Source organism: Urocitellus parryii, chromosome 7, assembly GCF_045843805.1.
Source record: "Urocitellus parryii isolate mUroPar1 chromosome 7, mUroPar1.hap1, whole genome shotgun sequence".
NCBI lineage: Eukaryota > Metazoa > Chordata > Mammalia > Rodentia > Sciuridae > Urocitellus > Urocitellus parryii.
This window is the reverse complement of record NC_135537.1, coordinates 182,212,896-182,239,407: the sequence shown is the minus strand read 5'-3', so window position 1 is coordinate 182,239,407 and position 26,512 is coordinate 182,212,896. Positions and strand designations below refer to the sequence as shown.

Below are 26,512 nucleotides of genomic sequence, written 5' to 3'. Positions count from 1 at the left end.
TGTCAGTAATGCTCAGATTCCACTTTCAGCTCATGCAAGATACCTCTTGGATCCCACAGCCCTAGTGATGTCCCTGAACTCTGGGAAAACAACAGGCCCTGGCTTACGTTGGGTCATGCACTGCCTTGAGAAGCTCAGGGTTTCTCTGCCTTGCACAAAATGCCCACTGAAGCCCAGGTGAGATGAGGCCTGCCTGCAATCCTAGCACTCAGGAGGCTGAAGGAAGGAGGACTGCAAGTACGAGGCTAGCCTGGGCAATTTGGATGCTGTCTCAAAAATTAAAAATAGAAGAAAATACTAGGATGTAACTCAGTGGTAAAGTACACTGGGACTCAATCCCTACTATTAAAAGAGAAAGAAAATAAAAATGCCCATTTAAAAAGTGCATTTTTGCTTTAGGGCCACATTTTAACTTCAGCTGGAAGATGAGGGCTGAGACAAGTCTCTGTGTGCCCTGTGGAGCTCAGTGTGGGCACTCGGCACCCAGCTGGAACTGGGCAGTGACTCACTGCATGAGCTCCTGGGTCACAGCAACAGCAACTCTTCCTGGGGGCATAGTTCACACAGTGCGGACGGGGAAAGAACACTGTCCTTACAGCCTGAAGAAGGCAGATACCCTTGGAAGGGAAAAGGGGCCGAGAGTGAGGCAGAAGGGTGGCATCCCCATGCACCTTCTTCCTGCAAGTGTCTTCCGTCTCCTCTTGTTTGGCTGAAGCCCCTTTCCCAGTTCTGGGTGAGGCATCTTTGTGCCCCGGCACTTTCTCCTCTGCCACATTCTGCTCCCAGTGCAGATGCTCTTCTGGGTGACGGCACCCACCTCCCCCCCGCGTCCTGGCCCCTCTCCTTGTGCTCCCTGGTGAGGGCCTCTGTAGACCCGGCTTCCGTGCTCTTCATTTCAAAGGCTGCAGAACCTCTCTTTCTACTTGGTCCTCTCTACATTCCTGTCTCCTGCTCTTACTTCTTGTTACTAGTAACCTCCCTTTTCTCCTCCACTCGGTACATTCCCACTGGACAATGGTTCTCTCACATAGTCCTCTGGTCCATTTCTGTCCGAATTGTGGTTGTGCTCCTTGGGTGTCTGGCTTGGCCACATAAGGCTGTGTGTTGGGTTCAGAAGACAATGGCCCTGGCCAGGCCCCGTCATTGTTGGCAGTGTGGAGGGGGGAGCACAGGCGGCAGAGACACACCAGTGCCCTCTCTGCAGCCCGTCCAGGCAGGCCCTCTCTTCCTCCTAACTTCTCAGAGAGAAGTAGCCCTAGAAGGAGGCCCTTCCCTGGTAATCCCAAGTCCTGGGAGTTGGGAGAGAGTGGGAGGGAAACTGAATGGCTGGGGGCTGCCGTCCAGCCAGCCCCACTCTCTTGACCCCTCATCCCAGGGTTGGGATGGACCTGGACTTTGCTGCAGATGCAAAGCAAGAGGCCATTTTCCTCCAACATAGCACCTCAACAAGCTCAGATCACCCCTGCCCCGGGCTGTGGCACCCTGAGGGGTCTCTGGAGGGCTGATCACTTTGTTGTCATCATTAGCCCCCAAGACCCACACTTCTCAGTAGCTTCTCTAGAGTCTGGGTAAGAGACGAGAAAACAGAGTTTGGGTTGCAAGGCTGACTGGGCAGAAACCCCAAGAAAGTACCCCCACAACACTACAGTGTGTGCTGCGGCTGCACAGCTCCCGCCCGAGCACTAGGAAATGTTTATCTACTGGCTGGGGGACAGTGGCTGCATGCAAGCTTTTCATCAAAACAGAAAGGATTTGTTAAAGAAAGGCACAGAGGCACAAGGACCACAAGTTTTAGGCCAGACTGGGCAAGACTTTGTCTCAAAGCAAAATGAAAAAAAGGGCTGGGAGTGCGGCTCAGTGGTCAGGCCCTTGCCCAGCATGTATGAGGCCCTGGGTTGCACCCCACACCACCCCCACAACAGAAGAGGGCAGGATGGCCTGGGCAGGAAGTTGGATTGTCAGCAGCACACACACAGCCCTCCGTAAGCACTGCCAGAGACATGGGTCTCAAGGGCAAGCTCACCCATCTGGGTAATTCCCAGAATATTCCCCAGTGTTCTGGACTCTGAGAACTGTGGTGGGAAAGAGGCTGTGGCCTTCTTCTTTACTGGTGAGAATACTGGAGATTATACCTGGACAAGAAATGAAATGAGTTCTTTTTCATAATAGCCTTTTCTCCCCAAACGCAAGCTGGTTACCAGAACTACCGATCTGATGGCAACAACGCTTCTACACTTTAAAAGATGTGCACAAGGTGTTCTTAGAAATTGCAAAGTAGCCAGCTGCATGTGACCTGATCCAGAGGGAGAAGCACCTTCCACTCACAAGCATCTGCCTGGAGTCCTGTGAGTCAAGGGAGACTAGCATGCTCCTGCTGTATTGCCTCAGGAGACCTGGGCTGCAGCCTCAGACCCTGTGACTTGGGACCCGGCCCCAGCAGGCTCTTACCAGCGCAGAGCGATCTTGATGGGAGTGGTGAGGCAGGATGTGAACAGGTCCGCAGGAAGGTCGGGGATCATGGGCAGAAGCTCGTTGGCCTCACAGGCTGCCAGCTGAATGCAGTTTTTCATTGACGGGGGCAAAGGCATCTGGGCAAGCGGGTGGTTTGGGTTAATTGCAGCTACCTATGGGGAACACAAGGAAAAGAGAGTGGCTTAGCTGACACACTTTGGGGAAGGTGGGCATGGGATGAAGAGGAAGAGTGGATCACTAAGGACTTAAGTTTTGGGTTTTTACTCCAAGTCCATCTGAGGAGATATGAAGGTTGAGATCTCTCCTGGAGAATGAAGGCAGGGCCGGGAAGTGTCCACATCACTCCCCAGGACCTTCCGGTGGCAGAACATCACTCTGCCCTGCCAAATCCTTTTTCCTTTACGGTTGTGCTTTTCCTTTGCTCATTCTTTTCTTCCCCTCTGGAACTAGGCGTGGAAGGGACCCAGGGCCTGTGCATGCAAGGCAAGCACTCTTCACCCCAGGCTTGGTATTCCAGGCCCCTTTCGATTCCATTATTACTTCAGTGTCCACGCATACTTTGCCAGGTCTGTTCTGGTGTCCTATTTACTTTAAACATTCCACCATTCATCCACTGCAACCTTATTTTTGTGTGGTGACTGGCACAGGAAGCTGTTGAGAGCATATGATATCAACACCAAGAGCAGAAGTCAAGGCCACGCCTGCGGCCTCCCCGCCAAGAGACTGAACGACAGGTGCAGGTGCACTCCATGCACGCACGGCAGGGGGCTGTATCAAGAGTACCGCTTTCCTACTTCCACCCATTTCTTAAATGTTCTACAACAGGCATGATTTTGTAACCAGGGAGAAAGGTATCGGGTTGTCTAAATTAAAAAATGTTAATGTCCCTTCAAAGAAGGATAGTAGCACCAGCTTCATATTTACCTGGACAGGATTTAGAGTGGCAAAGGCCCAGGAGAGGCTGCACCACACCTCGGTTCCCAGAGAAAAGGCTATATAGGGCTAATTAATGCAGACTCTAAGAATGCCACAAAATCTCACTGTTGACTTAAAATCTAATCAAGTGTGTGAATCTTTAAAGTAATGCAGCACATTCAAATGTTTTTAAAACAGGACAGAACTGACAGGCAGGTATCCTCCACACTGCTGAGGCCAGCGAGAGCACGCCGCCACCAGCAAAGCAGTGGCCCTCATGTGAGCACGGCGCCACACACATTCCCCTTCCTAGGCCTCATACAGTGCATGCTTGTGACAACATCTGAATCCACCAAGTTTTTAATGTCATTTCAGAAATAACAAAGTTCACAAGAATTCATGGCATTTTGGCCAGTAATATTTATTAAGCATGATGCACGAGGGACTGGGCAGATGCTACTCTGCTGCTCCTGAGAATAACTGTGAAGAGAGCTGTCGAGTTCCACGACCAAAACACTCAGGGTCACACCAGGTGAACTGGGCTCACGAAATAATCACACAAGAGACAGAGATACCTTTGTCTTCGGGTCCTGTGACGGCTCCTCTGATCTTAGGGGACTGTGGAGAGGGAGAGAGAGAGAGAGAGAGAGAGAGAGAGAGAGAGAGAGAGAGAGAGAGAGCGAGCGCGAGCGAGCGCGCACGTGATGACCCCTTTTATTGGGGAGAAGCCATTCAAATGAGGCAGGGGGTCAGGTTTGGGGGGGCTGAGCCTAGCTTCCTGATGTCTGCTGTCAGCAGGTTGACTGACATCTAGGAAGGCCACACTCAAAGGCAGAGCAAGAGAAGGGGACACACAAAGGGCGTTTCCATGGAACATTCTATCCCAAACGGGGCAAAGGGGTAGGATTACGAAAGCACAGGTGAGTGTAGCTCTACCCCAGGTGTGCCTACTCAGACAACTGGCCTTGCTGTCCGAGTGGGGGAGAAGACCGAGTCCCCAGTCATGGCACTAATGGCACTACCGCGCCACACTGCAGTGATCTTTCAGATCCTGATGCATCAGGACTGGAAGGTGTGGTCACTCAGTGTGGCTCTCCACAGAGCACAATGTCAGAACTGCTTCATCCAAGAAAGTCTCCAGCTTGGGAGGCATGGCAGTGAGCCACGGTGAGTCTGAGAACCTGGGTGCACTGCCACGGTGTCCAGCTGGGGACAGGCCATAGGATAGAGGCAAACCAAGAAGACACGGGAAGACTGCACTAGTTCCTGAAGAGAGCACTGCATTATCTCTAATTGGCCTGAAATACGGTGTCTGAACATAACACGACATAACACACACCCAGATGGCGCCCGACAGGGCTGGGCACAGTGAAGAGCTGTGTGTGTGGTGCCCCAGTAACCCAGCCATCTCAAACCCGTAGAATGAAGTTTAGTGCAAGAAAGTGCTCTTCCCAGTACAGACTGACTTATTTACCACATGGTTCAGCAACAGGGTCCAGAGAATGGTGTTACAGAATGCTGCTCATTCAGCTTCCGGAGCTTTGAAGGAGCTTGTTCTTCAATTGAGTTCTTGGGCTTACGGCATAAATACCACAGGACATGATGACATTCCTTTTTTGGATAGCAGCAGACCTCTGAGAAGGATAGGAACTGAGCATCCGCAAGGATGGTAAATACTAAGGAGGGTGCAACAGGTTGGGGAGGCAAGGCTTTTAATCATGATGGCCACACATTTGTTTCCTGAGTTGTAAAGAACACTTATGCTCCTTAAATTATTAATAACTAATAAGTCCCTCTAGTTCCACAGTTCCTAATATTTCTCAAATACCTTTCACACAGAGTATCTCATTGGCTTTTCCCAGCATCCTCATGAGGTTACATGATACAAGTGTCTAACAGGTTGGTCAGCATGAGCGCCAGAGTGCCACCATGCTGCAGCTGGCTTTAGGGCTCCTCTGTGTCATGTTACCATCTGGACCCTCTAGAGCCCACGCAAGTACCTGGGACTCCAAGACTCCAAAGAGCACACCCGGCACCCTTCCGTCACACAAATGAAATTGCATTGGTTCCCAGGTGCCCAGCTAGCAAAAGGGCGCACATGTGCCCTTGCTTTCCTGCCAGTAACCCTCGCCTGTGGCACTGCAGATTTCTTACACTGAAGGTACTAAAGACTGGAAGTGCCATCAGTAACCTGGCTACTGCAGGAACATAAACCCCAGGTGCCAATCGGACACCAGTGTGCATGACAGCAGACACAATACAAACCTTCTGAGAAAAACTGTGCTTTCTGGAGGAATGTACTGAATTACATGTGATGTAAAATTTGCCATTAATTAATTTTTTCCCCAGTGCTGAGATGGAACTTGGGGTCTCACGCCCGCAGGGCAAGCACTCCAGCACTGAGCTGCACCCCTAGCCCCATGTCAACTCCTTTACATGCAGGATGGAGATATATATATATATGTTGTAGTTGGACACAATACTTTCATTTTTATTTGTTTTTATTTTTACGTGGTACTGAGGATAGAACCTAGTGCCTCGCACATTCTAGGAGAGCTTTCTACCCCTGAGCCCCAGCCCCAGCCCCTATGTGCAGTTTTGTTGCAGGAAACAGACTGGTCAAGAAGCAGCAAGCAGCACTCAGAGAGGAGAACTCCAAACTTTATTATACACTAGTTGGCCCAGAGGAAAACAAAACTCTAAATTCTGAGCCCTAATCCACAGTTTCTCACAACACATAAACGTTTATAGGTTTATAGGTTATTTGGCATCATCTTAGACCCATCTTATTATTGGGGCTTTTTCCTTTAAAAAAAAAATTCCTAATCTATGTGGCCTTGTGCAGGGTCTCTAACATAAGGCATTTGCACAGAAACAGATAAGAAAAGAAAGGGCTCTTTTCACAGGCATCTGTTACATTTCAAGAGGGAGTAGTCAGAATCCCAAGTGTTTGTTTACACTTCAAAAGGTAGGGACCCATGGTTAAATAGGATTCCTGGAGAAAGGCTGAGAGAGGGGAGGGGAGGGGAACTGATCCTCTCCCCAGCACCAGTTTCTCACCATAACATTTTTACAGTTTCATTTCACAACCAGGACTGGTTTTGCCAACACAGTTGAAAGTTCAGCGGCACCGAGTGTGTTCACGTGATTCTGAAGATACTGAGGTGCAGTGGGTATTTTTAAAGTAGAGAGATGAGGAAAGCTACAGTAATGTCTGGAAGCATTTCCTGGGCTCTGGCTGCAGAAGCTGAAGTGGACAGGCAAAGCAGCTAGCCCTGTTCAGGAAGCTCATCAGTGGTGAGTCAGGGGCCAGACAGGGCTGGTGGGGCAAAGGCAGAGGCCATGGCACACACATCTGGGCTGGTGGCAAGGGGCCACACCAGAGTGGGCTCCAAAAAGGCTAGGCCCAGCAGGACACAGGTAGGCCTGGAGTGAAAGACAGTCCCGAAGGTGTCTTTCTGGAACTGCTGGCCTATGGCATTGTTCTAGCAAGGCTACTAATCGCCACTCGGCATGGGATATGCAAAGATGGCTGACCAATGATTTCTGGTCATCGGAAAATGACTTTAAGTGGGAAGGAGCAACCGCTTTTCCAGACACCAGATTCAAGAGTCTTGCTTTCCTTTCCTGGAGGCAAGGATCTTCACAGCAGAAATCGGGTGCTTTCCCAGTCTCGGCTTTCCTTCCTCCACTCAGGCTCCTTGTTAACCTTCTGAATGGGGCTGGGAACGGACACCAGGTCCTCCTGCCATGATCTCCGCCATGGCTGCCTGACTGCACCACAGCACTGAGATCTAGTTCCCTGAAGAGATGAAGTGGACCTTTCTACCCAGCCAGCTGCAGAGCACAGGACCACACCGAGGTGCTGCAGCCACCGCAGACCTGTGTGGCGTGAAGAGGAAGAAGCGTCCTTAGGGCCAAGACACCTGTGTCCCATCTGGCTGAGAGGAGAAGCTCCCATGTTCAGATGCTGGGGTTAGGTGTATCCACCTCAGTGTGTAGCTCACGGTCCACTGGTATTTGGTCCAATGCCAAGGGAAGTATCCAGGACACTATGGACACTCTGGATACTGACTAAGGATATGAGACCATTAGACACAAAACATCTTCATCCCAAATACATTGACAAAAAAAAATTGAGCTTCCCAGTTCAAAATGGCCAATCAAGAGATAAGCTCAGGATGCCCAACCACTTAGAAGGTCCTTGCAGAGTGCGGGTGTGTGATCCAGGGAGGGCAGACCTTGTGATGCAGGGGATACCCTGCATGGCACACACAGGACAGGCCTCAGACTCCACGGCCCCTGTTCACCTTGCTCAGTGGGTCGCATTCCATCACCCTGGCACACCCTGGGCTGTGTGGAGCACAGGACAGCTCTATCTCGAGGCCATCAGAGCCAGTGGCATCTTTCAGAGAACATCTTGACATTCAAGGCAAAGGGCTCTACCAAGAACACTACTTTTCAGTCTTGCTTCCCCAGAGGTACAGAGGAATCTCATTTCCACAGCCTGTTCGATTCCTGTACTATTCTAGTTTTGCATTTATCTAAGATACTGACCCTCTAATTGACACGATTCCTTGCAGACAGGCCTGTGTGCCAGGCTCACTACCTGTAAAGGCAGCTAGCTCAGAAATGGATGCTCCACTATGCCAGAGCCTCTGGGCTGAGCAGCACGTGCACCATTAAGCTTCTCCAGGAAACTGAAAGCCAAGAACAACAATAATCTCATCCTCATGAGCCCAGAGCCTTCTGGAGCACTTGGGAAGTATCCAGAACAATACTCTAATGGATTTGCAACAGTAGGACCAAGGACATCATCTGCTGCATCACCCACACAGAGGAGCGAGCAGCAAAGCTGCTCAGGGTCACAAGACATGGCCACAGGCCCCAGGCTGCCGCAGAGCCTGCATTTCTCCTGTCCAAATCAGGCACTGACACTGAGTTGCTCCTGTCTCCTAAAGGACATCTTCAGGAGGTAATGAAGGCAGAAGACTGACATGGATTTCTTTTTTTAAAAAAAAAAAAAAATTTATTTTTTTAGTTTTAGGTGGTTTTCTTTATTTTTTATTTTTATGTGGTGTTGAGGATCGAACCCAGCACCCCCGCGCATGCCAGATGAGCGCACTACCACTTGAGCCACATCTCCAGCCCTGACGTGGATTTCTGAAATCAGCATCTTGGCAATACTTTAGTTCTTTTTTAACAGAGACTTTTGTTCTCAATTCAACAATAGCCAGTTATACAGGGCACGTCTGAAAGTTCAAAGAGATGAGCTCAGGATGCCCCTGCTGCTGGCCCGGTGAGTGACAGACACTGCACCAAAATGCAGATACCCAATTACCGTGGTCCTTTTAATACATAACACATGCCACTGTATAAATAAAGCTTTCAACAATAAGTTAAAAATCAAGTGGCACCTATTCTTGGGAACTGTGAGAGGCTGCCAGGAGAGCAGAGGGTGGCTTCTGGTGGATGATGACTCCATGCGCTGCCTTTCAAAGGCCAGGTAGAGCCCACCGGCAAGTGTCACCATCATCCTGGGTTCACCCCAGTGAACTGTCTACTACTATAAGGCCATTCAGCTGCTGGCAACGCAACAGCTTCTAAATGCTCATGACTATTCACAACTCAGTGGAGGTGGCTAATTAAAATCAGAACAAACTCCACTCCTGACTGCTCTTACCCCGAGTCAACAACTAAGAAGCAGTGCTTAGTGTTCCACAGCCCTGCTTGTCAGGAAGAGGCTCTGGAAGGCACCACAGTCTTCTTGCACTGTGAGGTGCCAGCTAGTCAGGGTGAAGGGTACTGCCGGGGCTCCTGCCCTGCTCTAAAGCCTGGGTACATCAGCAATCAAGCCCCTCTCTCCTGGGTGAGAGCTGGAAGGTTTCTGTGCTGCATGTTCATGGTCTGAAAGTTACAATCAGAAAATTCCTTTTCAAAGAGCCCTGAAGCTGGGTTTGCACCAGCAAGAGAGGGTGCTCACTAGGGGACAGGCCAGCCTCTGGATCACACAGGTGGAGCCAGTGGTGCTGTTGAAGACCTGCTCTAGGACTGTGCGCACATGGTCCAGGTGGGTGCAGGACGCACTGTGAGGTGCTGTGGACTGGTCCATCTCAAGCAGCTCGGTACCCTGGCCTTTCCTTGCACTCTACCTTTTCTCTCAAAAGCCCTTCCTATCCATACACAGGTCTTTTCTGTTATAAGATTCAGAGCAAATGTCACCTTGTGAGGACCAAGCCTCCCTTGGTCTTCACAGCTTCTCTGTCTGCTCAGTGGAAATCTGAGAGAGCCCCTGGCCACCCCATCCAGGGCATTGTGCCTGTGTGCTGGGATAATCCAAAGGGGCATCCCCTCCTGCCAGGCAAGGACGCTCTTGTGGGCAGGGGCCACCTCTCCTTGCCCGGGATCATGCTCGACATGCACTAGCACATGAGTCTGTTTCTTGCATTTCTGAGTTGACCAGCTTGTTTCAACCACATGGAAGCATGCTGTCATCGCCCACTATGTCTCCACCAAGTTAACAAAATGAGCCCAGTCATGGAGTCCTGGCTGCTTCAGAGAGTAACAGGAGCACAGGATATTTCCATTTCTATTAGCCAGTGGAAGGGAGAAGCCTGGACGACTTCCACAGCCAGCATGAAGGCACCTGCTCCCCAGGTTCTCAAGCCCAACTGAAGACCAGATCCAGCCCCGGGCTCTGGCTCCACCTCTGAGACTGCAACCAGGGAGGAGCAAGCTGGATGCAGCAGGCACATGCTACCACACAGCATAAAACACATGTGCAAGCGGTATGTGTGGAGGTTACACGAGTACGAGTGCATGTGAACTACTGTTTGTTTATACATGTGGTGTGTGATTGTGCGTGTAGTATGTTTTTACGTGTGTGTGCACACCTGTGCCTCCTGTGCTGGCTGTCTATCTTCACCTCCTTCCGGCTGTGGACTCTGCCTCAGGCACCACCTCCCCTCCTGATGACCACTGACCACGCTCCTCCACATTCCCCTTCATGTCCTGGCTCCTGTTCCCTCTTACACCAACTTCAGGACCACACCCGCTCCCCACTCTGCTGGCCCTGGGTGTCACCATGCGTCCATTTCCCATTCCCTCTAGTAGCCTCAATGCCATTCGTGATCCCCACCTGCGCTGGAAAGCCCAGGCCAAGCCTCCGGGCCCGCCCCGTGCAGCAGGCCCACCTCAGCCCTCGCCTCACATTTCTCGGCATCCACACACCGGCTGACTCCCTGTGACTGGGACCTCCCTCGCCCTCCCCCAGAGACACTGCCCTGTCTTCCTGCCTGCTTCCGGCCAGCAGAGAACTAGGGCACAGGCCAAACTCTCCTCTCTAGTCACTTCACTGCAGCTAGGGCCACAGTCTACACAGGGAAACCTCTAACGCCTTCCAGAGCCCCCCTGCGTGGCCAGGGCAGGGCCCTCACACCCACACTCACCTTCCTCTAGCCCCAGCCTGGTCGTCCCAACTCAGGAAATGGTGGCTTCACAACTAGGGATCCTGATGAGAGTGCCTGCGGTGTGCGGGCAGAGCTGGGAGGAGGGAGAAGCCTGTGCCACAACACCAGGGGTCGCCCTTAACCCAAATCTGTTCTCATATCCTGCATCTATCAGTAAGTACATCACTCTTCTTTGCAGAAGCACCCCAGAGGCACATATGGCCTCCACCTCTGCCACCACCCAGTCCCAGAACCATTTCCTCCAGTCATGGTCACCTGGCTTCTCCCTCCTCCCAGCTCTGCCGGCACCCAGGGAGCATCCACACACTGCCCGAATGATTTCCCTGCTCCAAGCACTGCTGAGTCAGCAAATTTTAGCTGCGTGCTAAGCACAAGTGGGCGCTCTGCCCCGTCTGCTCCCTGTTCCCAGATGCAGTGCTTCTCCCAGACTCGGACTCTCATGAGGAAATCCCAAGTGTCGGAGGAGATCTGGAAAGTTCTACATAAGTGCTTCTCGTGGCACCCTGAGGCTGAGTCCCAGGCCATAGCCAGCACAGCTGCCTTTCACAAGTGGCCTCTGAGGGATAGGCAGTGACAGAAGGTTTGTTTCTCCTCCCACACCAACAAGACTCCAGTACGGAAGAATCTGAATGAATTGTTAAATACTGGAGGACATCTTTTTTAAAACCAAAATATCAATACCACTAAAAATTAAAGAAGAGAATGAGGATATCACATAACCAAGCGGCTCACTTCCCTACTGCCCACAAATGACCACCTGGGGCACGAGAAGAGTAAGAGCGGAGGACGTGAAAACGGGGCTTCCATGGCGGAGCCAGGAGAGGCTGGAGTCCAGCAGGGCTACACGGGGGCCCTGCCCTGTAAACCCAGCACACAAAGAGATGCCAACTGGGAAGCGCACCCCTAGTGGGTGACTAGGACGAACGTGGCTCTCAGAACCTCGGGCAGGCCTTGCGAGGCGGCAGTGCTAACTGCATAGCGGTCGCCGTCCCGGCACAGTCCCACGCCAACGCAGTGCAGAGCAGCCGCGGCACTGAACACCAAGGCCTCGGTAAGGGGTACGGTGCCTCCTGAGGAGACCACACACCGCAGGCACTCTCATCAGGATCGCTAGTGATGAAGAGCAGCAAGGAGGAGACTGTGTCACCTGTCGGCTCACACCCAGGATGTTCAAGAGGACAACAGGCTGCAGAGTCCAGCCTGAGCCTGCCAGGAAGACCAGCAACCATCAGCGCTCTTGAGCTGCAGGCTGGACCCTGGATGAGCATTAGACAGCATCCGAATGCGTCCCACAGAACGCAGAGTGTGGGGGGGCCACTCGAGGAGAGCCGAGCGGTGGGCGCAGGAGAGTCCTGACTGGCCAGCCCAAGTGCAGTGAAAAGCTCTTCCACAGCAAGGTTCCGTTCTCTGCAGAACTTCCCCAGGCCCTGCAGGGCCACCTCCAGGAGCTGTCCACACATCAGTCCTGGGCCCAGTGAGGATGGTGGTGCTTGGGACCGGGTCTGATGGGGGCAGAGCTGCACTCACTCCATCTGTGTGAAGAAAGGCACCGTGGTCCTCTGCTACTAGCCAACCTCCTCACTTGCCTCCAACAGCAGAGAGGGACACCTTGCGCAGACCCAACCCTAGCTGCCCAGCTGTCTCCTGTGGATGTGAGGGGACAGCCCCAGGAACTCCCTATGGAAGCACAAGTGACGAGGGCTCGGAAGACCCCTCAGGGAGGGTGGCTTGCCCTCCCCCCGGCTTTCCTCTGTGGCTTACAGACCAACACTTCACCCCAAGAAAGGCTGCAGGAAGGCTCTCGACTCTCTTCCCCTCCAGCCCCTCCACACACTCCTCTGGTGCAGGCGGCAGTAGCACCTTTGGATTCTTGGACCCAGCTACAATGAGGGCAGCTGGCAGATTTTTACACATTCCCAGCAATATCAAGAGTAGGACAGTTTTATGGGTGAAACAGCCCAAATGTCCATGTATACCCCATTAATAATGTATAGAGATTAAAGCTCACACGCCCCATGTGGCGGCCATTCCTCACCAGGTAATCCAGGGCCAGTGCCAACTTTATTCCCTTTTCTACCCTCCTACCTGGGGGACCAGGTGAGTCAAGGAGGTCTAGAAGAAAGCCTACATTCACCTTCTCACAAAGGAGGCAGTTGGGGCCAGCACTGGCTTCCCCACTCCTTCCCACCACACACAGATGAAATGCCTGGAGCCGAGGTGGGCAGGGGGTAGCAAAGGGGTCAGAGCATCAAATGGAGAAGGATGTGGAGCAGAAGGTGCTACAGTCGGGTCCACGAGGCACTGCTGAACAAGTCACTCGTGTGCCTCAGAGATCCTATTAGTGAGAGAGGCAAACTGTTGTTGAAAAACCAATAGTGTGTTTTTCACTGCTTACAGCTGACGGCTGTTCCAAGGCAAATGCTTGGGCCTGAAGGAGTCTGCTATCACTCCTTTCTAGGCTGGAACTTGAGGATGTGCCCTGGAAGAATAAAGGAGAGCACCAGAAAGAGGAAGTCATGTGTCCAGAGCACAGTGGATGTATCCAGGAGAGCAGGACAGCAGCGAGGGCAGGCCGCCGTGCGTGAACAGCCATTGGTGGTGGTGGCCACAGGGACCTTGAGGAAGGCATGTTTCAAGATTTGATGCTACCCTTGAAAAGCTGGAGACGCAGGATGTGTTAAAGATCTGTAATTCTGGAGAGTCCATCCCCAGGAACACGACTCCTATAAAACTGGGAATTGCAGCACCTTGTCCAGCCACTCACTCCACAGACGTCTGCGTGGACACGAGCAGACACCAGTTCCCAAGCACCAGGCACAGAGGGTTTGATGACAGCCAGAGAACAGAAAGTGATTACTAAAGAAAGAGCACGGAAGACGAGAGCTGGAAAGATGAGGCAAAGGAAAGCAAGAGGCCTGGAAAGTAAAAGGCACGAGCTACTGCTAATGCAAACAGGAGGAAGAGTTGAGCACTCGGAGCCCTCAGAGCCCAAATGCAGCGCTGTCCTGGGCGGCAGGGGAAACAGGAATATGGAGACTGATGACACACGAAGTATGCTTTTGCTCGAGTCTTCACTACCGGAATCCAGCCCCATCTCTCCAGTACTCAGAGGCAAGTCCCTGGTGGCCCCTGAGTCGGTGTGTCACGGCAGATGCCCGTGGTAGCCTAAAACAGGTGATGAGGAACAGCAGTGTGCTGTGCTACCTCAGCCATGGGGAGAAGGGCTGGCAGTGGCGCCCTGTAGCAACAGAGCCCAGCCAGAGTGATGGGGCCAGGCTCTGGGGCTAGGGCCTACTTTTCCATTATAAATAAACCTTCTGCACCATTTGATTTGTTTTAAACCATGGCATATACTAATTTGGTAAAAATGCTTACTTACAAAAGATTATTGAAAAGCAAAGAGACTTGAAGATTTTAATTTGTAAATGACAAAATAATATGACACATGATGAAAAATATAAGGAAGATTCCTGAGTGACAGGTAGGAACTTTCTGTGTTGAAGTCGCAGCTGTGTGCAGCTAGGCCCGGTGTGCTTCATGCCAGTGTTCCTGCAGGGAGGGGCATCCGGCACGGCCACCCACAGTCCCGGGACAAGCATGGTGCCCCCAGCAGGACAGAGGCTAGAAATCAGCCCTGAAGACTGACGCCACTCTTATTTGGGTGTGTGCTAATTTATTTCTCAGAGGCTTTCTGGTCCAACTAACCTTTTTCTTGCATTATATTAACCAGTTTTTTTTCCTCCTCATCCCCTTTTATGCACAGGTAGATTTCCCCATGCAATCTGGGCTGCCACAAAGACAGAAAGCACAGGAAGTGTGTCTCTCTCATCCTGGTACAAACCAAGAGAACAGCAGCAAGACTCTGGGTTTCTACACACTGACACAAACCACTCGCCAATTTCGCTCAGGTCACATGTTATACAACAAAAAGTATTAAAATATATTGTAAATTGACAAAGAAATCGGCTAGCTGCAGAGGATAAGAATGTCCCTCACCAGCCATGTGGGATCGCTGTTTCTACAGCAGATGGTAAAAGGACTAAAACAACACTATGATGTTAGCTGGGAGCCAGATTCATCACCTCAATCTCCACTGTTTCTGAAGAGACAAACTGAACTATGGCCATTACCGGCAAGTGTGACAGAGACACTCAGACTGACCCACACTGTGGTCACACAAAGAGCAAAGTCAGAAGGTAGAGCTAACTGTAAGACTCGAAGCCCAGCATTGCTGCCTTGCCCTTGCCACCCCAGTGGACCTGTTATTCCTTTTGATCTACTTCATGAAGGATGAGGCGACTAAATAAAACTTTCCGAAAAAGACACATGCAAACCTTTTTGCTGCACGCAATGAGGTGAATAGCATCTTAGGCTGATTAATCCTGGCAACATATAGGACACACACCGACACCCCACGTGCTGCAAGCAGAGTTTTGCTGGGCCAAGCCAGCAAGGTGCGCCTTCTGCAGGACGGGGTAGGGTCTGCGCTCCACCGCTCAATCAGCTGCCCTTCCCTCAGCCACTCCGCCACTCAGACATGGAATGCAGAAATCAGCCAGGATTCTTTGGCATATTTATTGACATATTACAAATGCAAAAAAAAAAAAAATCGTTTTGCTATGTTTATTACTTGATGTGAGCAGATGCACATGGCCTCTTAGTGCTTTGGGTGTTTCTGTATCACCCACCCCTGGGTAAACACAGACAAGATGACTGAGAATAGGGTAAAAATTTGGTGAAAGGAAACTTGATCTTTCCCTTCTCTTTTTACAGAATGCAAAACAAAGAAGCCAGCAAACAAACCTGTGGCTCCCGGTTCAATTTTCAAGGATAAAGGGCATTATATTTATCAGTCACTCCTAAGCAATGTTCTGCCTGAGGACTTCATTTACACACATAAAATATTAAACTGCAGACATGTTAACTTAGAGTTCTACCAAATAGAATTTCAAATTTTGTTGCTGAATCTCTCAGCATTATCCTCTGATGAAATGTGAAAAACATAACAATTCGTTAAAATTGAATGGACCCAAAAAGTCTTGAGGAAACATACCAAAGGCTGTTTTTTGTTCCTGGATGGAGAATTTCCTGCACTGCAACCAATCAGAATTCGTGACGCCCCGGGGGCTGAGGGCTATTTTATTCCGACACTCCTGCTTGGGTAATGGGATAGAAGCCTCTTAATTGAAACAGCCTCTTCGGCTTCTCTTTAGAATCCACCATTTAATTCAAGTGTCAAATATTAATTAAAACAATCAGAACAAATATCACTCCATTAGCCCAGCACCACACAGGCTCTCCAGCCCCTCCATAGGAGCTACCAGTGGAAGCTATTTGGGTTTCAACCATTTAGCTTGGTGGGTTTGGTTTAAAGGGAAAATAAGTTGGACAATAACAAAGAGAGCGCAGCAATAAGAATGAAACTGAAGAGACGGGTCCATTTCTCCCAAATCAGAAGCATCTGTACCATCTTGATGGTATCTTAGAGGTGAAGACTGCTACAGCACAAATGGGCTCTATTAATGTTATTGCTTAATTACTGCTTCAATTAGAAATGGGGCCAAGTAGAAAGAAAGATAGGCCCATCCACATGTGCCACCCACAGCCCCAGTTCTGGAGCCCTCAGCTCTAGAACGCCACCTGATTCAAAGATGCCCAACATTCTCAGCTTCCCACCAGCCACACCCTGGGCGGGAGAGCCCTCACCTCCAGCTCCTGCTCCCTCTGCAGAGCAAACTGCTTGAAGGACTTGACGATCAGGCCAGCGTTGGAGCAGTCATAGACAAAAATAGACGGGCTGCCCATCCAGGTTTGCAGGTCGTATATAGACAGAGGGATATACTGAGTGTAGTTCTGAAAAACAAAGAAAGAGCACTGGTTAGATGTGCGTCCCCAGCTCTCGGGCTGCTGCCAGCTCCTGTGCGACAGAGAAGGCACAACAGGCTGCGCCAGCTGGTGGGCAGACTTTCCCCAGTTACCGTTCATACCAAACTACAGGTGACAGCAGACCAGACTCCTCCAGACTCACAAAGGCACTGACTCCAGCAGTGCCAAGGGCTGAGCAGCTGTCCACATCTGCAACCCTACTGCTGGCTCTGTAGGTCCCTGCCCTTAAGAGATGTGCTCATGCCCGCCACGTCCCTCCATGTGTCCCCCAGGCATCACTCAATGTGCAGGATGTGTGTGTGTGCCGCCATGCACCACGCTGCAGCTGGCCCTTTCTCTCTGCAGCTGCCCTCTGCTCCCGTCACATACACCTCCGGTGTGAAAAGGGAAGTCTGAGGAGCTGTATGATTTCACTGAGGCCCAAAAGCATTTCAGCCTCTTGGTGACTTCCTCAAAGGGACACAGTGGGTTTGGCCCTGCACTTTCACTCCCAAATCACAGAAGTGATAACCTATGAACACTAATTGGCTAAGTGAGACCCTGTTGCCAGACACTGCAGTGTCCCCTGGAGAGGTCTGTGACACTGTTCACACAGAGGGGAACGCCTCATCTCACTGAAGAAGCAGGACGTGCACCTTAGTGGCATCGTAGGGCAGTGCTTCTCGCTGAGTGCCTTCACTTGCCTGCCTTTCTTGGACATCAATAGCATCTGTGACAAAGCTTTGGCAGAAATAAAATTCTACACACTTAAAGGTGAGTTTTCTTCCCAGGAGCTGAGCATAAATATGGCTTCTGATGCTACATACAGGGTTGTCCATGGCTCGACAGGAAGGCCAGGCAAGGCCTGGGGAAATGTGACCAGGAGGTAGCCCCAGAAGCTGCCCAAATGCGCAGAAAGCACCAGGTGTGCAGTAGCTCCCAACAGGAGGACAACATGAGCCACCAACAGAGGCCGGCTGCTCACACTGCCGTCTCCTCTGGGGACAATGTCCCCTGTGCACAGTTCACAGTGCTGCACCCTGCAGGAGAACACCTGGGAATGTCCTCTCTAAATAAACTCTCCCTGAAGGGGTCTAGAGACGCCCAGTTTCCCGTGAGAAATCTACACCGTCAACACAGACCATCAAAACACCCGTGAGGTTCTTCATTTAATGGAACTTGACAAGCTGATTCTAAAGTGAGTGCAGAAGAGAAATGCACAAGATTAGAAAAAAAGCTTTAATAAAGAATAATGAATAGAGACTTGCACCACCGATATTAAACACTATAAATGTATGGTGATTACAGGCTGGCACCAGCGAGGGTGAGACAAACAAGTCAACAGAAGAGAAGGCCCAGAAACAGACACACATACATAACTGTAACGAGGGTGGCATTTTAAATCAGCACAGGAAGAGCAAACAATTCAATGAGTGATGCCAGTAAGTCGAGCTGGTGGGATACTGCCATCTCTGACTCACCCCAGAGCACAGTGGGTTAGAGACCAACTGAAAAAACAAAGGTTTTTACTTATTTTGGTGTAAGAAAAACATTCTTAAACAAGTTAAAAAAAAATAAAAGTCTTAAAGAAAAAGACCAACAGATACGATAAGATAAAAATTATATAATCCTGATAAAAACACATACCAATGACTGGCAATTACAGAAGAAAATGGACACAGAAGTGAGAGAATTTATATCTGGGAAGGTGTGCACAGACGCTGCTGCTGCAGATCAACAAAGCCAAAACAACAGCAAAGGCCAAACCCTCAGGCAAAGACCCAACAGGCAGCAAGCACAAGAAACAGACCACCACCACCAGCAGTGTCGTGCTGCTGGGCGACCACGGAAGTGCAAACTACAGTTACAGTCTGTTAGTCCGTCCTATTCTACGTGTTCTCACACAGTAAGCCAGAAAGAAAAGGACAAATGATACTGCACGGTGAAAAACATCTGCTGAAGCTTTTCTGGAAGCCAGTTTTGCAGCGCTGATAAAAGTTTTAAGTGGACTTTGATTTGACCACTTCTGTGCTCCGCCTGGCAGAAGCACTAGTGTACACACACATACTTCCTCCTACAGGGATGATGGCGTCTGTACCTGATGCCACTGTGACAGACACTGCTATCTGGTGTCTGTTTTCTCCCTCTGCTTTACCAAGAATCTTAGTTGAACACGTTGTTCAAATTCCTTTTCAGCTAAATCCATCCAAGTGACCAAATTTTCAGCAATGGCACATGACCAAAAGTGAAATGCCCACATTATACACCCTCAAAACCCCCACTCTGCTGGGATGTGGACGTGGGAAACCAATACTGACCTTGAAAAGGACCACAGCTAAGGGCCAGGAGAGCTGGGAGTGGAGGGAACCTGGCCCCAAACAGTCTACAGGGGCTGTAACAGGGAAACACATCAAATTCTACTTTACATCTCAAAGAGAATACCCTAATAGAGTGGCTGAACCTGGAGCCCATCCTGGATCCCAGCATATCCAATACAAGGAACCAACAGGTCCTCAGGGAGTGGGGCACCTGCAGTCTCAGCTACTGGGAGTCAGAGGGAGGAGGACCCTGTGGACAGGAGCTTGAGGGCAGCCTGAGAGGTATAGAGACTTTGTTTCAAATAAAAAAAGGAATCAACAGGCAAAGTAGGCTCCATACATCCATATGGGAAATACTATGCCACATTATAGACTGAGGTTATTTTCATAAGCACTCACATGGAAAGACATCAGGGGCTTATTTAAAATGTAAGTCTTAGAACATCATAGATTGTCACATGGCTCATGCTGTATAAAGGATAAGAGGAGCCATGAATGTAAAGCACCAAGCTGCCACCGCCTGAGCCCACTTCACGCGGTGGAATGCAGCAAGGGGTCACAGATGGGCTACAAGAGAGAACACTAAACCAACACGGGCCGTTCCTGGGGGAGGTCAAGCCTCCCTTCTTACCTCTGTGATGCCAGAGCTCCAAGGCTCAGAGGGAGGGCAGGGCAGCCCCTGCTCTCAGCAACAGCCCTCTCGCCCTCCCCTCTTAGGGCCCAAGGCAAATGGGAGGACATTAGCAAGCGCCACATCAGACAGGCCCTGAACCAGCCTGCAGGACGTGTTAAGGTCTCCCTGGGTTGGGGCCAAGATGCACCCTCTAGTTGGGAGGGCCCCTACACTACAGGAGAAAGATGGCGCCCGCATCCTGGAGAGGGCACATTTGTCTCTGCTGAAAACTGCACTGTTCATGCACCTCCCACGAAGTTTCAGGACCAGGAAGATTTTGAACACAGCTCACCCTCCGGGTCCTGACCCTGCTGGCAGCAGTGCCACCCCTGCAACTGTAGTGATGTGAGAGAGGCTGTCATCATCACTGCCTTCCAGGTGAAAGTGCACAGGTCCCACCGGTAGGAAAGAATGAAACAAGTCTACTTTTTAACTTTGCCAAAATCTAGGCACAAAGTTGATCAAGGCAACTCATTAATGAAATACTGATACATTAGGCAAACCATTCATGACTGTCTTTTCATCCTCCGTAATCCACTGGCAGCTGAGTATGGGCTCCAGGTGGATCCCACTGCCCAGTGGCACCTGGGCTGCAGCCACCGACCTTCCACTTGGGCCTTGGCCTCATGACTTGACACGTGAGGGACTTCTGTCACATCCCACCACCAGAATGCCCCACAGAGGGCTAAACAGATGCCTGCATGGTGTGTGGTAGCCCAGAAGGAAAAGCTGTGGCCACTTCCTGGACAGCATCTCTTCTCTGCGGCACTGTGGAGGGCCACATAACTCTGTAGGGTGTGGCTGTGTGCTGCACCTGATCCAGCGGCAACCCTCGGCTTTACACACCTCAAGCCAGAGCCAGCTACTCCCTGCCCAGTATGATAATCAAAAAGGTCTCCAGATGGTGCCGAATGTCTCCTGAGGAGAAATTCTGCCTGGATGGGAACTGGTACCCAGGAAGAGAAACAATTTCATTTAATACTTGAGCTGCATATGTTAAGTTTAGAAAGATTGCCTCACTTTGGAAGTTGATACCCCTCAGGGAGTATGAAATCAACTCCATTAAATTGCAGTAAGGAAAATGACCTTTGAGAGCTACTGCTTATTAGAACAGGAGCCTGTGGGCCTCACTTCCCACCTCGGGATGGTCCTGGGTAGTCTGTCAAGCTCCAGGCTAGAGTTATGGCCTTACAAACCAGCAAAGGGCAGTGGCGAGTTAAAGCCACAGCTCTGCAGGAAGAGCCTGTAGAGGCAGGCATGAGCAGAGGAAACACAGCTGCAGCCAACTGTCTCTCTGTCCGTGGACTCTTCCCGTGGCACTGAACTGTCCCATGCAGACAAGCCTAAGCATACAAAGCCCTGTGCACGTTGAAGGCCTGCTTCTACCCCCACCCCAACCCCCAAAAAAACTGAAAGTGCAGAGAATTTCTAATCAAAGCTTCTTTCCTTTCTCTTGAAAAACATATTAAGGCCATTTTTTTTTTTATTTCAAACAAAGAAACAAAAATGGGTTTTAGATAATTTATTCATAAAAATCCACTTTATCTGTCAGGTTATATTAAACATCAGAAGAAAAAAAAGCCCACTTGCTTCATCAGACAGCCACTGCAGACCCTGCCAACCACAAACATAGCCGTTCCACAAAGGCCCAGCCAGTACCACCTCCCTCATAGGCAGACGCCTCCCGACAGCGGCTGGGCCAGCTGCTTCTGTGAGCCCGGAGCCTCATGTACTGCCACAGCCTATGGGTTTGTGGTGAAGGGAGACGCTGGGTTCTGGCTCAGAGATGCAATGTGAGAGTTCCCTTCCTTTAAAGTACAGAGTAGAAGACAAAAGGTAAGCTGCCTCATATGCCTGGCTTTTGCAAAAAGATGGTCATAAGAGGAAGGCACAGCCTGTCACCAACAAGGCACCCTGAAGGAAGGGCCAGGCAGAACATTAAGAGGACAAGGTATGAGAAGGTGGCAGTGAAGTCTGTAGCTTGTGGGTGAACAGGCCAGGACAGCACGGCAGCACCCAAGCTGCACCCTGGACGCTGCAGCAGCAGCCACTGTGTGGGAAGGGGGCCAGGCCCATGGAGGGTTGGCCACAGGAATGCAATTGTCCTACAGTCCCTGGAGTACTGCTCTGGGACATGTACTTGTCATACCTGGGCTGCAGGACAGATGGCCAAGCTGGTAACACAGGTCCCCAGGTGGCTCACCTAGCTGCACACCATCCCGCCTGACAATCAACTACGGTGGTGTTTTCCTAAACATAAATAATGCACCAAGTATATCAGAAGTGGCTACTGCAAAAAAGGGGGCATTAACACGCCCTTGTCGGCCCTGTACTGATTTCCACAGGAAGCGACAGGACAACAGTAGATTCCCGTCACCAGCCACAGCCTGGGCTGAATTTTGCCTTCCCTCCTTCCCGCCTTGGCTCCCTGGTCTCCCAGACCAATGTGCCCAGTCAAAGGTACATTCTCTGACCAGAATTGATTTTTGGGTATTTTCCCATTTCTCATACTTTACTAGTTTAAACTCTATTTCTTCTTTGGTCTCTCTCCAAACCCCCTCCCATCTACAAACTTAAGTATCTTCCTCCCAATACAAAACACTATCTGTGGCCATTCCTGCTTCACGGCATCACATAACAGCCTCCTCAAATCACATACTGTTTATTTTTTAATTACAAAAGTCTTGTTATAGAGAAAACTAGAAAAAATATAAGCTTCTCAACAGCATCCCCCAAATCCTTGAGATTAGCCTATTCCAGTCCTTATTTCTTGCCTATCATTTGACCACAGAATTAAGATTCTATACTTGCAGTCATGTGCATTGTCACAGGTTGGTCCTGATCTGCCCACAAGAAGGCCTACCAATACTGCCACGTCAGTGGCAATGAGCACACCAAGAACCCACGTAGGGTTTGCTAAGCACCAATCCAAAGAGACCCAGGATCCTTGAAATGTCTGGTGCCAGAGAGGATTGTAAGGAAAATACTAGAAAGAAAGTATTCAAAGAATTACAGAGACATAGTGAAAGGACACAGGTGACAGTCTAAAGGGGTTCACATCGGCTACATGTGGGACAACCTGAGAATCAAAACACCTTAAAGAAAAGGTGTGTGTGTGGGGAGGGGTTTAAAATCGCACCAGGGCCAATGCAGAAGAGCTATCTATACCCAAGCTGGAACAATTTGAATGTAATAAAAAATGATAATATTGGATTATAACTCAAAGATAAAACAAATATTCATCAGTCCATAGTAACATTAATAAATCATTAAGTAAATAAGTAATAGGAGGAAGAACGACTCTCTCATAGGTGAGCATTCTAGTTCAGACCTGTGGAAGAGCAGGGGGGCAGAATGTCTCCATTAGAACAGGAGGGCAGGAATACGCTCAACGCTGTCCTCCCCAGTCACCTACTGACAGAGGAGAAAACAGCAGCCTGTGGTTGGGAAACTGCAGCACCCTCTTAGCCAAGCCATCAGAGTGGCCTGACGGCAATGAGAGCACCACCACCCATACCAACGCAGTGCACTAAGGGAGCCCCATCAGAGTCATTCTGTCCAAAACTCCTAACTGCAGTCTAACCACAAGAAGATACAGACGAGTCTGAGCTGTGGGGCCGCCTCCAGACACCGGAGCAGGACTCTTCAAGGTGCTAACCTGTGACAGGTATAACTGAACATCTGTTGCACACTGGGGAAGACTGGAGCAGGTGACTCAAACAATGTGGGATCCTGGAAGGATCCCAGGACAGAAAAGGATTACTGTGGTGAAATCTGGTGTCACCGAGCAGCCTGTAGTCTAGGCAACAGGACTGCAATGATGTCCATTTCCTCAGTCAGTCACTGCATGAGGTCATTAAGACACCCCAGGGAAGCTGGGTGAAGGTTCAAGAGCTCGGCATTGTATCTGCAAATCTCCTATATGCCAAAAATTATTTCAAATAGCAAACATGAAAAATTTAAATCAAGTGTCAATTTCAACCACTCTCTAGAAATGACTGAAAGCAGAGGCAAATCTCCAAACACTTACCAACAGCCTCTTTGGCATCCCTGGCCCATTTGACATCTGTCAAGCACGTGCCCTCAGCCTGCACCCCTCCCCTGCACCCCCACTGCCTCCAACAACTCCTCGCTGCTTCCTTCCTTAGGAACCTTCCCTCCGACCTGCTCCTCAAAAACTGGCCAGCAGCAGCCGGCTCTTATGCTCATGTGTACTGCAGGACAATCAAATGCAACGCTACTGCTTTCAAACCTGCCTATTTTCCTCAACTTTTGTGTTGCTGCGACCAAAATCCCAAAATGAACAACCTGGAAAGAGGAAAGCTTATTTGGGGCTCGGGTTTCTGAGGCCTCAGTCCATGGACGGCCCACTCCACTGCTCTGGGCCTGAGGTGGCAGCAGAGGAAAGCTGCTCAGCTCATGGCGGGGTCGGGAAGCAGGGACAGGGGAAGGAGCCACAGGGAAGAAGCACTCTTCCAGGGCAGGACCTCCTATAGCCACATTTACCTGCTGGTTACTGTGGCTTTTGTCCCGGTGGCTTAAACACTCAGACCTTTTACCCACCCAAGGACGCCAATTGCCAGGTTGCATGCGACTAAAACACTCAGGAGTCACTCCAGGGGAACTGGGCTAACTGGGCTGCGCAAAATAACCACACAAGAGACAGAAATACCTTTTTTCTTTAGGGGTGCTGTGATGGCTCCTCTGACCTTAAGGGCCCGCAGAAATAGAGAGAGAGAGAGCGCCCACACGTGCTGACCCCTATTATTGAGGAGAAGCCATTCAAATGAGGCAAGGGGTCAGGTTTCGGGGGGGGGGGTTGAGTCTAGCTTCATGATGTCTGCTGTCAGCAGGTTGACTGACATCTAGGAAGGCCATCCCAAAGGCAGAGTAAGAGAAGGGGACACACAAAAGGTGCTTCCATGGAGCATTCTATCCCAAACAGGGCAAGGGGTAATATTACAAAGGAACAGGTGAGCACAGCTCCACCCATGGGGATGTAGGAAGGCACACTCATGCAAGAGGACACAGTCGCTGGAGCCCTAGAAGACCGGGGCTATCCCGCTGCATGACCGCTGGATGCCACACGGCTCAGCAGGAGAGTCAGACCCAGTCATGCGCTAGTTTGCCTCCCACAAGTTACCTCCCAAACTAGATTGGACTGATTAGGTCATGGCTCTCACAGTCCGATGACCTCACCTCTGAACAATCCTGCATTAACAGGAGTTTCTGGGGGATGTCTCACGTCCAATCAGTAACTGCCTAACCCCTGCAGTTACAAACCCTCAGGGCAGCTGCCACTCTCTGCAGAGGTGGTCACTTTTCATTCTCTTGCCCTAAAACAGCTTAAATTTAAAGTCTGAGAAAAAAATAAAATAAACATGACTTGGTCTTTTAATCTTGATGGTGATGATGACATTGTTGCACAACATGCCAAAACGTTATATGAGTTCTACAGAAGCCGTGTTTTCCACGCATCATGACCCTATCGTTGCCCATTCCACAAAGGAAGGGCCCAAGGGTCAGAAAGGCCTAGCAAGCTGCCCAGAGGAACTGAGGTCAGAGTGGCACCACGTGGGCTGTTTGACCTCAGCGGTGCACTCCCGGCTACAGGTGACCATCTGCCATTCACCCACCACACCAACTTCCTCCGTGCCTTCTGCCCCAACGTGGCTGGTTGTAACTCCGGCCAACTCCTCATGCAGCCCTTCATTTGTCCTGTAATAAGCCCAGAACTGGAGCAGATGGGGCCATGCAGATCCTGGTCATGGGGTGCTCCGGTCTGGTTGGGGACTGCAGGGCAGGTCAGCAACATGATCAGGACAATGCAGGGAGTAAGGACTCCTGGGGCCCATGTAGGCCTGGCCAGGGCAGGAAGGTGGTGTAGGGGTGGAAGTGGTATCTGAGAGAGGTTCTGAGGAAGGTGTCGGCGTCTGAGAGGGGAGGGGAGTCTAGGAGTGAGACTTGTATTTATGTTCCTGGCTTATTTCACTCAACACAATGTCCTCCGTTCCATCTATGTTGCTGTATGACAAAAATTTCAGCCTTTGGGCAGTATATCTTCCGTGGCCTTTGCACATCTCCTTACCCGAGGCTACACAGGAAAGACCTCTGTCTTTTCCAACAGGTCCCATCAATGGGTGGCCATCCAACAGTTCCTCCAAGCCCCCAGAAGGCGGCTCAGTGATCTGAACTCACGGAGGCTTTCCCGTGCCCACGCGCAGAGCCAAGGGCAGGGAAACCAGATTCCTGACTCATAGGGGATAGGAAGACTGAAAGGGACCAGTAGGAAACAGACCCATCTTCAATGTAGGAACACCGTGACTGCAGGGTCAGGGGTCCCTGGCAACCACCGGAACAGCAGGGCCCAGGCCTTGGGCATCGTCAGTTTGGAGGTTTTCCAAATGGTGACAGTGCTGCCAGAAAACGCTGAGTTTGGGGCCACACAAGGCCCTGTCCACCTGCACAATCCTAACCCTAACCACATAATGTGCTCCGGAAACTGACTGCTGAGGTCAATAAAAAAGGACAAAATCTCTCATATATACCAACCTTGAGTGTTGAAGGAAGATTCGGCACTCTTTAAAGCGCCCTTGTTTCAACACAGCACGCTGAGTGGCCCGGGCCCACGAGCTCCAGGTTCCACGCTGACTCTTCCTTGGGCTAAGTGGCAGCAGTCCTCCCACTGTGGCTCTCAACCAGCCTACATAGAGGTGGCCTCAGCGGGTCTGCGTCCAGGCCACCCCAGCCGAGAACCCCCCAACCAACTCCTCCTGCCATGTTTCCCTAAGCACAGCGTT

At 50.6% G+C, this 26,512-nt stretch overlaps 1 protein-coding gene across 1 annotated transcript in view; it reads right to left on the bottom strand.

The window, feature by feature from the left end:
• The window catches only part of Rptor (regulatory associated protein of MTOR complex 1), a 338,384-nt gene that overhangs the window by 157,428 nt on the left and 154,444 nt on the right, over nucleotides 1-26,512 (bottom strand). The window contains exons 6-7 of the mRNA XM_077800527.1: nucleotides 16,563-16,709; nucleotides 2,449-2,624 (exon numbers count right to left, since the gene is read on the bottom strand). Coding sequence (XP_077656653.1) covers nucleotides 2,449-2,624; nucleotides 16,563-16,709 — 323 coding nt within the window. The remainder of the gene's footprint in view (nucleotides 1-2,448; nucleotides 2,625-16,562; nucleotides 16,710-26,512) is intronic.